This window comes from Strix uralensis, chromosome 4, assembly GCF_047716275.1.
Source record: "Strix uralensis isolate ZFMK-TIS-50842 chromosome 4, bStrUra1, whole genome shotgun sequence".
Taxonomy (NCBI): domain Eukaryota; kingdom Metazoa; phylum Chordata; class Aves; order Strigiformes; family Strigidae; genus Strix; species Strix uralensis.
The window spans coordinates 27,782,604-27,795,634 of record NC_133975.1 but is presented as its reverse complement, the minus strand read 5'-3'; the positions used below and the strand labels follow the sequence as shown (position 1 = coordinate 27,795,634).

Genomic DNA, 13,031 nt, shown 5'->3' with positions numbered 1-13,031 from the left:
AGCATCTTTTTCTTTTGCTTGTTATTTATCGCACTGTTCAAGATGTTTGAATCTTTAGTTGCCTGTCCAGGGAGGATCACTTGGCCGTTTGTGTCCTGTTTGAGAATATTCTGTAAGTAAGGATGGCTTCAGCCAAAAATGAACTAGAACAGGACTTGCTGAGGGTGGGCAGATAAAGATAAAGTTGTTTGATATCTCAGATCATGTGGAAAAGCTAGCAAACAACATGGCTCCAAGTGAGTCCTGGTTTGAGCATGCTGGCCCCATCTGTCTGTAATCACTGCTGCTTCACTCAGTAGAACATTTCCTACTGCAGAGCAACAGACTTGTGTTGATCAGCAGCAAATGGCTGCCATGAAAATTACTATGTCTACTCTGGCCCATTTCTTTTTAACTTGGCAGCAGCTTTGGAAAATCCTGTTTACTGTTCTCTGGCAGGCAGATGAAGTTTAAAAAAAAAAAAAAAAAAAAAAAAGAAGGTTGCTATCCTTTCCCTCTTTCTCTTTTCTCCTCTCTTTCACCAGTCCCTTACTCATCCTTTCTAAAATATTCCCTTTGAATCCTTAGACTGCTAGAGAGACTGATAGATGCTAATGATAACATACTAATAATATTACGTACATATATACATGGATTTCTGACTGAGTCATTTTACATTTAAACATAGCCAGGTGCAGTTTACTCATGCAGTGATCCCTTTTATAGTTCCCAAATGTCAATTACAGTTGGTTACTTAAAAGGCATTAGTGGTCTATGAAAATGAATTCTAGTCTGTTGAGCGTCTCACAAATGTGATACATCACATTTCTGACTGGACAATAAACTGGTTAGCTGCTGAGATCCTGCTCATGATATTACATGGCTCTTCCTTCTTTGCCAGGCTATGCTCTGTGTGGTGGATGGATCTGTTTTCCTAAAACTTACCTTCAATATACCAGAATATCATAGGAAACAGCACAATAGTCTATGACTTCTTTCTTATTTACAACAGTGCTGTAACTAGTGATTTTCAGAGTGTTACAATCAGCAAGTAAAAACCAGTATTCAGGAAAGCTCTTATCAGTTAGACTTAGCTCAGTTGAAAATTTACTGCATTTTCATTGGCAGATGCAGATTAATTACACCCTAAAGTCAGTCTGTCTTACACAACAGAGCTACTTCTGCTCACTCAGAAAACAACTAAATTATAGCTGAAATAAGGTGCCACTCTCAACTGCAACCAGCAGAGAAAATTCAAAATTACGATTCATTCTGCACAATTTACCTTCCTAAGCAATAAAATCAGAGGAAAGATTTAAATGAAGTCTGGTTTTGATTTGGCATACACCCTGGAGTTTTCATGTTTGGCAGACAACAAGCTTTCTCTCAAAAGTTATTTTATCTTTTACTGTATTCCTGTGAATGGAACCTGGAATGAGATGCACCGAGATCCTGAAACTCCTAAGGAGTGTTGAACAAAACTGGGAAACCATCACCCTCCCAGTATGCTTAGTTTTCATTTCCAAACACCTGACAAATGTACTTTTTCTTTCCTGCCACTTTATACAATTTAATTTCTACCTGAAAATGTTACCCATCTGGGCTGAGATAAAAACAGGCTATTTTGTAAAAAGTTGAAGTTGTCATTCGTACTGCACAGTTAAGGAGAAGGCCAACCATTTTACAGGTGGACACAGAGCATACTCTCGCACAGGGTCACAAAGCACTCTGCAACTGGTAATGAATTTTGCACAGGTCTTTGAACGAGACAAAGAGCAAAGTTAAGCTTAATGCAACAAAGTGCTGATGAAGTGCTGATTCAGCCCTTACTCCTCAATGAAAGAGAGCATTATCACTCAATATACCAAAGTGATGGAAACAAATCTCTTGTAGTTATAGCACTACTTTGTTCCATATTAGCACTGAGTGATGAAGGACCTTGTTTCCCTGTTATATTACTTAACCTAATTGGAACTATGCTCTCTGCTATCTCATTATTTAATAATACCTAGAACTTTGGTACCTTCATCTTCAAACCCTGAGTAGTTAATTACTAGTTATACACTCAGTCTCCATTTCTTTAAATTAAAGATCCATCTGCGTTGCACACATACAGTGCTTCATTCATTTTCTTATGCAATAGATTCCAAAACCAAAGGCAGAGAGCTTGAGATTTTTATGCAGACATAGAGGATGCAACTCCTAGACACACATAAACCAGCTCTGCCCTAGAATAGGCTATACTGTGGCTGCTAGACTTGATGTACAAAAGGGGACAGATGACTCATCCACTATTTCTGCGTGAGCAAAATAGAACATAACTCTCTGGAGCAGAGTTATAGACTTTGTTGCTCGGTGTAAACTATTTTGGGCTTTTTTAACCAAATAGGTAAAATGTCTGAAAATCAGAATGTAGCAGGTTGTACACTTTATACCAGCTCCCGAACCTGTTAGTCAAAATAGCTGCCAAGTTAGTTATTCCATATATATCACATCTGTGGTTGGAGTAACTTTTTAGCAAGGTCATTGTGAGCAGCTTTATGCTCTAGTCTGATTTAGGATTTGGCCCAGAGATGTGTATTTTTAAAATAAAACAGAAATAGTTATTCTTAAAATCATACTTTTCATATTATAATGTTCTTATAATAGGGCTAGAATCTATATCATGTCATCAAGTTAAATGTGTTCTGATCAAGGAATATGACTACAAATGCAGATGCTGAGATTTTTAAATTGGCTATCTGCTTTCCTTTTGGAGCAACATTTCAATGGCTCCTTTGCATAGATATCATTTAATCCCCTGCAGCAAGAAAAATCAATAACAACATTTCGTCTAATATCATATCATGTCTTCAAACGATGCTGAAACTCCATACTGATTAAATTTCTGCCAGTTGCATAACCTTCTGCCAAAAGGAGAATTAAGACAGCATGAAAGACAGGTCAGAAAGTTCACTAGATATCTCTTCTTTTTTGACAGATCTTGCCCTTATCTGTTGTGACTTCAGAAGAGAACTGCCGGAGCGGCTGAGGATAAAACTACCTGGCTGAAGCAACTACATTATTCAAGGCTGCTGCCAGTCAGTGGCAGCAGAAAAAAGAATAGTCACCTGTATCCAGCTGCAAATATTGGCCTGTAAAAGTGCCCTTTCACCCCACAGTCTCTCACATGAGGATCCACAAGAACATTATGCATGAAGCAGATGATAGGTTTGCAAAAGGCCTGACCACCCAGCAGATACAAAAACAATAGCTGCCATGCAAAATTTTGCAGACAGGTTTAAATGAACAGAATCTATTTCCTGAACAAGTCATGTAGGAACTTCTGCCTCTTTTAAATCTTCATGACAGCTTAAGTTTGGACTTGGAGGGACTGGATGGTTGGTTATATTTTTGGATCATGGTGGGATTTGGAAGAACAACTGGGCTTACCCACTACAGGTTTGGGAATCTGATTGAAAACATCAGCCAACACCTGGAAAGGGAAGTTCTCAAGATGCAGATTAAGACCTCCAATAGGCGGAAAGAACTCCAGCAAGAATGCTTAAAGGTCTCATTTTTCAGTGTCTATCAGTCTGTTGCTTACGACATTCTCTACCTGAACAGCAATGAAATGTTTCGCAGTTGCCTGTGGGGCTAGGAGGGAGAGTCCCTTGCATTTAGATGTAGTAAAGCAAGAGCAGGACATGAGCAGCTGGGCATGAGATCACATTTTCTTTAAAAAGCTGTAACTTCAGTTGCAGGTTTAGAAAATGATGGCTTTCTGTATTACAGAAGTTGCATGGGGAAATAGATTTTTCTTAAATAATAGTGTATGACTTCTTTCTATTCTTAAGGTTTTAAAAACGTCTTAGATAATTAGCAATCAAGGCTACCAGGAGTCAATCCCAAAGAAAAATTTCTTTGTCTTTGCACAAGCATTGACTGATTTGTCAATGCAGAACATAATACAGCATGTTGTTATAAATGTGTGAAAATATTGGCCAGTAAGTTTTTCCATATTTCTTTTGAGAAGTGGAGAAAGAATGAGTGTCCATGTGGTATTTCTGCAGTATAGAAGACATACTCCTCTGACATTATTGATGGATGCTGTCTCTAGACTAAGGTTGTTAAAATGCTTTCCACAATTCATACTAGCAATGAATGATGGTTTTTCTGTCTTTTTTCTTGCTGTGCGTGAAATGAGTCTCTACCTCACTGACTCCATCTGCTCATCTGTGACCATTTCTCTTGCTTTGTATGATGGAGGCTGTAAAAAGTTGTGCTGTGGCAGCCTCTCCACAACATAACTACTGTGTTAAGCAAAACCACAAGATTGTCTGTTTGGATGGGGAGCTGTATTTTTCCAGCTCCTTTTCAAAATAAACAGGCTGGGGATGCTGTCCTAATTACTATTTATCTTAAAAGTTTTGGAAAAAATTCAGTGAGATTTGAGTTTCATGCTTTCTACTACCTAGTACTGCATGTTGCAGCAATGAAGAAGGCTTTCATGCATGAAAGTCATAACCTTTTCTCTCTGGCTGCAAAGTCCATTCTGAAGGATGTTTCATTTCACTTGAGCTTCAAACTTATGATGCTGCCAAACATTTCAGTCACAGGTTAAAGCTCCAGCCAAAAAAAAAGCAGTATCTCTTTGACCATTTCTTTCTTTCAAGCTGTTAATCATGTACCTTGTGTTGCTGTAGTGTGTAATAAACTGCCAACAATAGTAGACAAATGTCAGAGCAGGCTGCTGACAGACCAGAGCAGTCTAGCAAGCATTATTTGCAAATAAAGCATGACTTCATTTCTTCTCTCTTAGGGAAGGAAATAGCCCTCAATGACACCTACATACCAATTAAATTGGCAGCAGGTGATGAAATGTAGTTTCAGTCAACTGCTAAAATACAGTTTTCCTGGGTCATTGTAACACAATACCTGTATGGCATGTGCATATTTATATTTGTTAAGCTTATGTAAGCTTACTAGTGTAAGTATTTGCAAATCCTAGTTCAGAACTGAAACAGTTCTGAGATCAGTAAACTAAATGCAACTGTAATGTAATTAACTTGTTAGAAAGTATTTTTGCTAATGCCTTCTATGGCATGAAATCAAAAGCATTAGTACATGCCTGGAGAATCATACCACTAAGGTAAAGACAATTTCGCACTCTTTTGAACCTTTTGTTTGTTTGTTTTTTTAAAATAAACGAGCTGTGTTTCATCCTCTTTATTACCATATTTTTGCAATTGCACAACTGCACAGCTGTGCAATCTGGTGACAAATTGGCCCAGTATAGCCAAATATTTGCTTCCATGTTTGCAAATTTAACCAAAACATACCTCACTTAAGACACTCAGGTGCAATGAGGTCCCTTAAATATTTGGTTGCAGAGTAATTTATTTGTACACAAAATTAGGGGTCAATGACCAAGAATGATGCTAGTAATTAAGCATATAGGATGGTTCATATTTGTAGGCAATTTATTTCAGCTTTATGTGTTCCACAAAATTTGTGTTTGCTGTGTCAAAGGCGCACAGATATTCAGGGGAAAGAGGACACAGCAAATGAGCTAGCAGGCAGCCTGTTGTACCATGTAAAAAAAAAAAAAAAAAAAAAGGGAATAGCCCCAACTTTTCTTGATAGTCCCAGTTTTAAGAATACTTCAAAAGACATTTTCTCCTAACTGTCCTGCTGAGTTACTGAGTTGAGGTCCACAGCTAGAAAAAGTGAAGAGTTATTGCTACAAATTAATGATTAAGACTAATCAGTTCATCTTTTTCATCTCTGTTGTAAGAGGCCAATTCAGAAAAAAAAAATATTTCCTACTGTCAGAATAAGTAGAATAAATTTCTTCACTAGCACCCTAAGATTTTTTTGATAGGCTGTTTATGTAACATTACTCCTTTTCAAGTCAGTTTGAAGTAAGATGAAGTATTTTTCGTGTTAATTCAAAGGTTGAGCACCTTATTGAGAATTTCCACAAAGGGACATTATGTAAGAGTCCCAGAGCAGTACACAGACTTGGACTTAGTGTTTGTCTAGTATTCCAGGTCATCTACCAAACTGATAATTAAAAGTAAGAGGATGGCAAGCATATATGGTATTTCCTCCTAATACTCTCTCATTTTATGACTATTTTCAGCTTAGACAATTTCCTGAGGCCAATATGATTTAGGAATCCCACTTAGTACGACCAGGAGGCATCTTTTTCCATTTGGCATTCACATTCATTGCCTGAGAACAAGTACACTGGTTCTTTCTTTCAAAAAAAAAGCAAAAGTATTTTTAGATTTAAAGAGAGAGGATGAAACAAGGTGGCAGAACATGGTTGCTTGCAATCTCTCATGTCATTGGCTACCTGGATTCAGTCTTCTCTCTACCTCTTGTCCCTAACAAGAAAGTCACAGGCTACAAGCTTTTCTAGGATACTTTCATGCTGAAGCAATGCCATCACTATAATGCTTAAGAGGGAGAAAGAAAGAAATGGAAATCAAGCATGATGCTGAAGTATAGTAGTATTTGGTATGGCAAGTTGAAATCAGCAAGCCTGTGTTCCACTCCTGCTCCAGCAACTTATTCATACTGTCTTGTGACTGTCTAATTCAAAGTACAACTCCCACCACTGCCTCCTGCAGACACGATTTGTAACAAAGCAGCATCTGCTTATGTACAGTTTGTGTAGGATCTGATCCACTAGGCATGCTCAGAGGACACCTACTGCATCAAGCCCTGCAGGTGAGACAGGCGAAGGAACGCCTGTTTTGTGGTTCCCATAGGACGTGAGTAGGAGGTAACTGTCACGTCCTGTCAATACTGAAATGCTGAGGTGCATGGCCAAGGCAGATCATTAGTCAAATTTTCATTAATAAAAGGTTTTTGCTGCCTTTGAGACAAGGTGGTTTGGAGGATCATGGTTTTGGAGCTTGGTGTCTAAGTCCTTCTTCAGAAGCCTATGGGTTTTTGCACTATACCTAAAGTCTTGATTCCCTCTAGTACTACATATTCTGCATATACATATTCACTGAAGTATTATCATAGCTTCTTTGCCATACAAAGGAAAAGGCCAGGGGATGAGGCTTATTAATAAATCACTCTGGAAAAGTAGACACATGGCGTACTCTTCACAGAGGGAATGATTTAATTCTGTTCTCCCTCACAGCCTAGGGCAGCAGCTCTGCTTTTTCCTACAGGCTGCACAATCTCCTTGGACCACAGGCACTTAGACCCTAGCTGGGGCAAACCTGAGACAACTCTATTCAGTACCACTCAGTTGTTAGAAGTTGATTTCTATCAAAAGAAGAGAAAAAGTGCTAATGAAGTGCAAAATTACCTCACTGCTGCTTCCATCCTGCATCTACCAGAGTTTGGTTATACTTGAGACTCCACTGTGTTTCACAGACCCTTGCTAGGAAGTGTGCCTCAGGGAAGGCTGCTGTGCAGATTCAAAACTGCACCGCTCCTGCCACTAATGCCTGACCTCTACTGCAAAATGCATAAAGGTTAATTCTCAGCTGTCTTGCATTTTATGTAGTCATTACCTATGCTAAACAGATAAAAATATTGCAGCCAGTGGGGAAATATTAATACAGCGTCATAACAATTTTCACTCACTTGCAGATGTAGGTGTGATTCAAAAAGCAGTCAAAGTACCTGCTTATTATATCCTCTGAAGCAAAAACATATGTAAACAGGGAACAGATATGTTTATTGTCCTCAGACTTGCTTCTGCTCAGCCCCATACAGTGCACCAGGGTGTGTCAAGAACAGTGACCTCATTTATGGATCCTTTACAAGAATCAGGACATATCAGAGCAAGAATAATTTTGAGGCCAGGCAGTGCTCTGGGAGGTTGGACAGATGTCCAGTACATGCTGATTAGACTGCATAAAAGTCTAACAACTATTTTTTCTCCAATTATTTATTCAGTCTTGAAGAATTGATAAATGTAATCATGGTTTTGTTGCTAAGCTTCCCAGTGCTGAGTGTATTGAAAAATCAAGTCATCCCTTACCTACATTTTTAAAAAATGACTCAGTTAAGTCTTTCTTAACTCAAAGCTTGTATATCACTTTCAGAGTTTTAGATAAAGTCTATGTACAGATCATTTCAAGTCTATGTCAAATATGTATTTCAAGTCCAATAGCAGCAAATCCTAAAATACCATGAACAGTCTAATAATAGACTTGTCTGAGCTCAGTGCTTTACAGCTGATTTATAGGAGAACATGAGAATAAATACCAATATCCTAAGTACTGATGAACCCCAGGCTGCAGTTAAAAGCTCACAGACCTGAACATCTTCCTTTTAAAAATCAGTGTGGCTATTCAGCCAACAGCTCTGGAAACTACCTGTTTTAACGGTGACTTAATCAGCTGAATCAGCTGAATCACTTGAATCACTGTTCCATGCACTGTGGTCACAGATCAAAGCACTTAAGAAGGTACAAAGGAAGTTCTGAAGGGACACTATTCTCGTTCCAATGGGGATCCAGTTGTCCTTCTAACATTGAATTTTCTGTAACAAACAGAAACGTACTTTTCATAATCATTTGATCCTCTATGTCATTATGATTTTTACTATTCTTCAGTGGATTTCAGTGCAACGCTGTTCATTAATTAGTTTTCCAGACTTGCTAATACTAGAAACATACCCTGGAACTTCACACCTCAGAGGAGGTACAGCTCACTGGGATTTGTCTCCATCCATATAAGTGGCATTACTACAGCAAATGCTATGGCTTTAGGTCATCAGCAGGTTTCCTGAACATTGCTGTTAGTAGGTACAAGCAATCCAGCATGTCTTCCCTTTGCAAGCTATACCCATTTGGAAGTCATGGGGCAGTGTGTATGGATAAGAATATGAAGGGAAAGTTCAGGAGACCTTTTACAATCTTAGTCCAGTCCTAGCAGAGGTCTATGAGTTCAAAGAGTCCAATAGTGCTGGAGTGTCAGCACTGATCATCTGCCAAAGAAGTGAGGAGGACAACATTGTGACTTCTCAGTGACTGTGCAGACATCTCTCTCTCTCTCTCTTCTCCCCAGAGTTTTGGGGATTGTAGTGATAAATATGCTCCAGGGGCTGGAGTGGTATACAACGTGTCACCCACCCTAAAATGTTTGCTTGTACTATTGCACCAGAAACTTTCCTTAACAGCACTTTGTAGCACCTGCCTTCTTTGGAAGACAGTTGGTTTTGCTGCTGTCTTTCGTTTTATTTTCTCTATGTTATTAGCTAGCCCTACTGGTTTGTAAGCTCTGTGTGTCCTGCTGTGTATTCACTTTTCTAGGTCATCTACAAGTAAAGAAAGATGAAAACGAACATAACAACCCCAGAAGCTCTCCTTCTCTTAACAAACTTCCACCTGATTCTTAACTATTTACCACCTCTCTCTCTAACCATTAATAAGTTAATTTTTTATCAGTCTGAATATTGACTTACACTTTGCAACTTTAAATGTTAACTCTACGTGAGACACCCCGTACTGGAAAATATCATAAAGACCAAGTACATTATGTGTGACCCTTCACTCGTATCCCCTCTGATGCAATGTTCACAAAGGCATTAACCAGGTATGTTAACCAGACCTGCCCTTTTGTAATAGACATCAGCAGGCCCTGCCTGAGAATGAGATCTGTAACCAATTTAGCAGAAGGTGACCTTTCAAAGGAGGCTGGAAGGTCAATGAAGTATGTAAGTATGGAAATGGAGGAAAGGACCCATGCTGAAACAGTGAAAATGAGGGGATACCTGTGTAAAACCTTTGGCTGAGCTCCATTACATTGCATATTGGGGTGGAAACCCAGTCTGGTATGAAACGACGATTGCACTACTTAGTAATATACCAGGCAACCCAAGGAGTTTTGTTCTGTGTCACCTGGAAGCCATCATAAGGAACATCTAGTCATAAAAATTGGTCATGAAGAGAATTAATTTCAAGGAAACAAGAACTATTTCTCTACTACTTTCTATGGGAGAATATAGGAAATATTCACACCCATTCACATTTTAACAGTATTCTAAGTATTAGAAAACAAAATTTCTAGTAATGTACTGGAATATGACCACAATTACTTTGGATATTCAGAGAAGGAGCTTATGCTTCTGATGCAATTAGCAGGTTACGTTCCCAGCGCTGGGGTTGTGACACCGTCAGTGTTAATGTTTCAGCAGGAGATAATTTCACTTATACCAAGGAGGTGCACAAACAGGGACAATGGAAGCTCCAGATCCTTTTTGTTATTCATGCTTTTCAGGAGTGTACATTTCTCATGAATAAAATGTTCCTGACTATTTAACCACTGTATTGCCAGCCTGGTAGAAGGCCACCCCTCCAGTCTCCAGTTAGGTGCATGTGGAGGCCAGGTGGACACCTGTGACCATCGCTGACCTCCATTGATCACCGCTGACTGGCCTCCCACCTTCCCCGCCAAGCAGGGGCTGGGGAGGTGTTGCCACAGCAACGCCCTCTCATTCCCCACCCCCACTCCCAGAATGTGGTTGCTATGTCAACGCTCTCCTTGTGGCAGCCACCCCGGGAGGGAACGGCTGGAGGGGTTGTCATGGAAACCATGCTCCCCTGAAGCATCAATAGGGCTGGTCTCTTCCTCACCTTTCTGTCCCCAAAATGTCCTGCCCTGAAGCTGAGATAACCCTGACATGTCCTGCTGTGTCCCATCCCATCTCCATGGCCCCAGCCACACACGGCTTCTCCCACCGAGCTCACAGTATCTTCACCAGCCGTGCAGAGACAACCTGATGGGAGACCTTTTACTGTCACAGTGCTGGAGAAGCTCATGTCCGGGGACACAGACAGTCCTCGGACAGCCTAATGCAAGGGACCTAGCTTCTCTTCTCAAGGAACAGTGGAAATGGGAAGTTGCTGATTGTGCTGGTGATGGAAGTGCTCAAGTGCACGTACATGGGAAGATGTATCAGAGGATACATGTATACTTGGCAGCAGATATACATTCTCAGGCCAGGCTTATATCATAATAACAACCAAAAACACCTTTTCATAAATACTTCCTGTATTACATCACTCTTAATATTCCCAAAAACTCCAGAAGGTGTGATTTTTTTCAGATGAGTCTGTTGTGGGAAGAAACTGTCCGAAGCAATTCTGCAGAGACACTGTAGTTAGAAAATGTGGAAAACATATTCCAAAAAAATATTCCATGGAACATTAACTTACCTAGGAGCGCTTTTAGCACAGATATTTGAACAGAAAACATCAAAGGTCTAGACTGTACGACTTAAAAAGCTCAGTTAATGAATCCCTGCACATCCCTAGAATATCTGAGCAAAGTGATTTATTTTAAAGGATCTCTCCTGTATCATAGGGAGCATCTGGGGATTTGGGGTAATAGCATAGTAGAGGAGTTTGCAGATACAGTCTGAAGAATCAGAATGCTGACACTGCAAAAAATCTTAAACACACCCGTCCCCCCAATTTCAGGGTCACAGGACACTCACACCCAGTATTTGTCTTCTTGCATACACATTTTAATTAATAAGAAGTGATACATCAAATACTAAATAAGAAACGTTTACATTCAAGAATTTATCAGTGCTCAGGATTTAGGACTGTCAAGAGTTCATGTGCATACTCTGAGATTACAAATACCTGCTAAATACCACTAACTCTGAGGAATGTATAATGAGGCCATCTACTAGGCAGAGATGGGCTCTCCTCAGGCATAAGGGACTTTGTATACCTCTTAACTATTGTTATACATCTGCTGTTGCTTATCTAAGAGAGGCAAAACATATAACTGCAGATGACCTCACATAATCAAGGGGGGAACTTACAGAAATTCCCAGATCAAGAGATTTTGAGTTATATCTTCTAATAGAGGCATATTTCTATCTTATCATATCTTTGAATTAAGAGCTCTTGTTCTGTAAGTGGTATTACTGCACAATTAGTTGTCTGGAACATACTTACAGAAAATTCAAAATCATCTTCTAATCTCATCCTAAAAGTCATTACTTCATTTGTAATTGGACAGATTTCAATCCTATTTCACATTGGGATCAAACAGTTTCAAATGAGTCTGAAAGCCAACCTTTGTGCTTTGCTCTCCTCTGTGTTCACCATGTGGCACAGAAAATTGGCTAGCAGTATGACATAAAAGATATGCAAACCATCATTCTTCTTCACTAGACTTCAAAATTTATCTCTGGGTAAATGGGAACTTGTTTGTGTAGAAGCCTCAACCCATTATGTCCTCTGTATCATTGAATATATGTCTTTGATCCAGTAGATGTTTAAGGTAAGAATATGTGGTTATTTCTGGAAATCAGTTATCTAGACCTGGCTAAGATGAAGCTGCTCAGTTCCCCATATATTTTCCTCAACTGCTTTAAAAATCTGCCTATTCTTTTGGCCTTTACAATGCCTGTAGCAGAGAGTTCTTAAATTTAATTATGTGTTGTATGAAAAACTGTTTAGTTTGTTTTCGCCTGATAATTCAATTTTTCCATTTTCTTCTGTTGTAAAATACTGATACTCCTTATCAGCTTTTAAGTCATTCATTATTTTACAGGTTTTAATTATGGACTTCTGTTGTAGACTTAGCTACATATAATTTTCTGAAGTTATCAGATGGATATGTCTCCTCTCAAGCATTACTTTCTTCTGGCAAAACACCTTATGGAAATAGTGCTAGTCCTAGCTGTAACTCTGATAGCAATAAAAAGAAACTTCACTGCAATCAAAGTACATTGATTTTAGTCAATGAACTTTTCCTGAAGAACTTCCAACCTAAAACTGGAGACAGAAACAACAAGATGACAGGGACACTAACTAAGGTACGAATGCTTTCAGATGGGTCCATCTATTTAGCTGATTCAAATTTATTAGTTTGGTGTCACTGATGCAGAGGAAAAAAGTTTTTAGAAGGGAATGAGGTTAGTGAGGTAAAATGGTGTACTCCATGTAGCGAAACAGCACATAACAGTATTTGGAATCAAGGTCGACGAAGAACCCAGACATGCCCCAGTTAACACTTCCTAACTCACATCTACTTAGAAAAAGTGAGTTTATTACAAATTTTATCAGAGTAGAGAAC

General features: G+C 39.2%; 1 protein-coding gene across 2 annotated transcripts in view; it reads right to left on the bottom strand.

Moving 5' to 3' along the window:
• GRXCR1 (glutaredoxin and cysteine rich domain containing 1) overlaps nt 1-13,031 on the bottom strand; it is a 40,621-nt gene that overhangs the window by 25,999 nt on the left and 1,591 nt on the right. The window contains exon 2 of one of the 2 annotated variants that reach the window (XM_074865057.1): nt 6,286-6,292. The exons of the other annotated variant lie outside the window; for it this stretch is intronic. Within the exon in view, the coding sequence (XP_074721158.1) occupies nt 6,286-6,292 (7 nt within the window). The remainder of the gene's footprint in view (nt 1-6,285; nt 6,293-13,031) is intronic. 2 annotated transcript variants of the gene reach the window in all.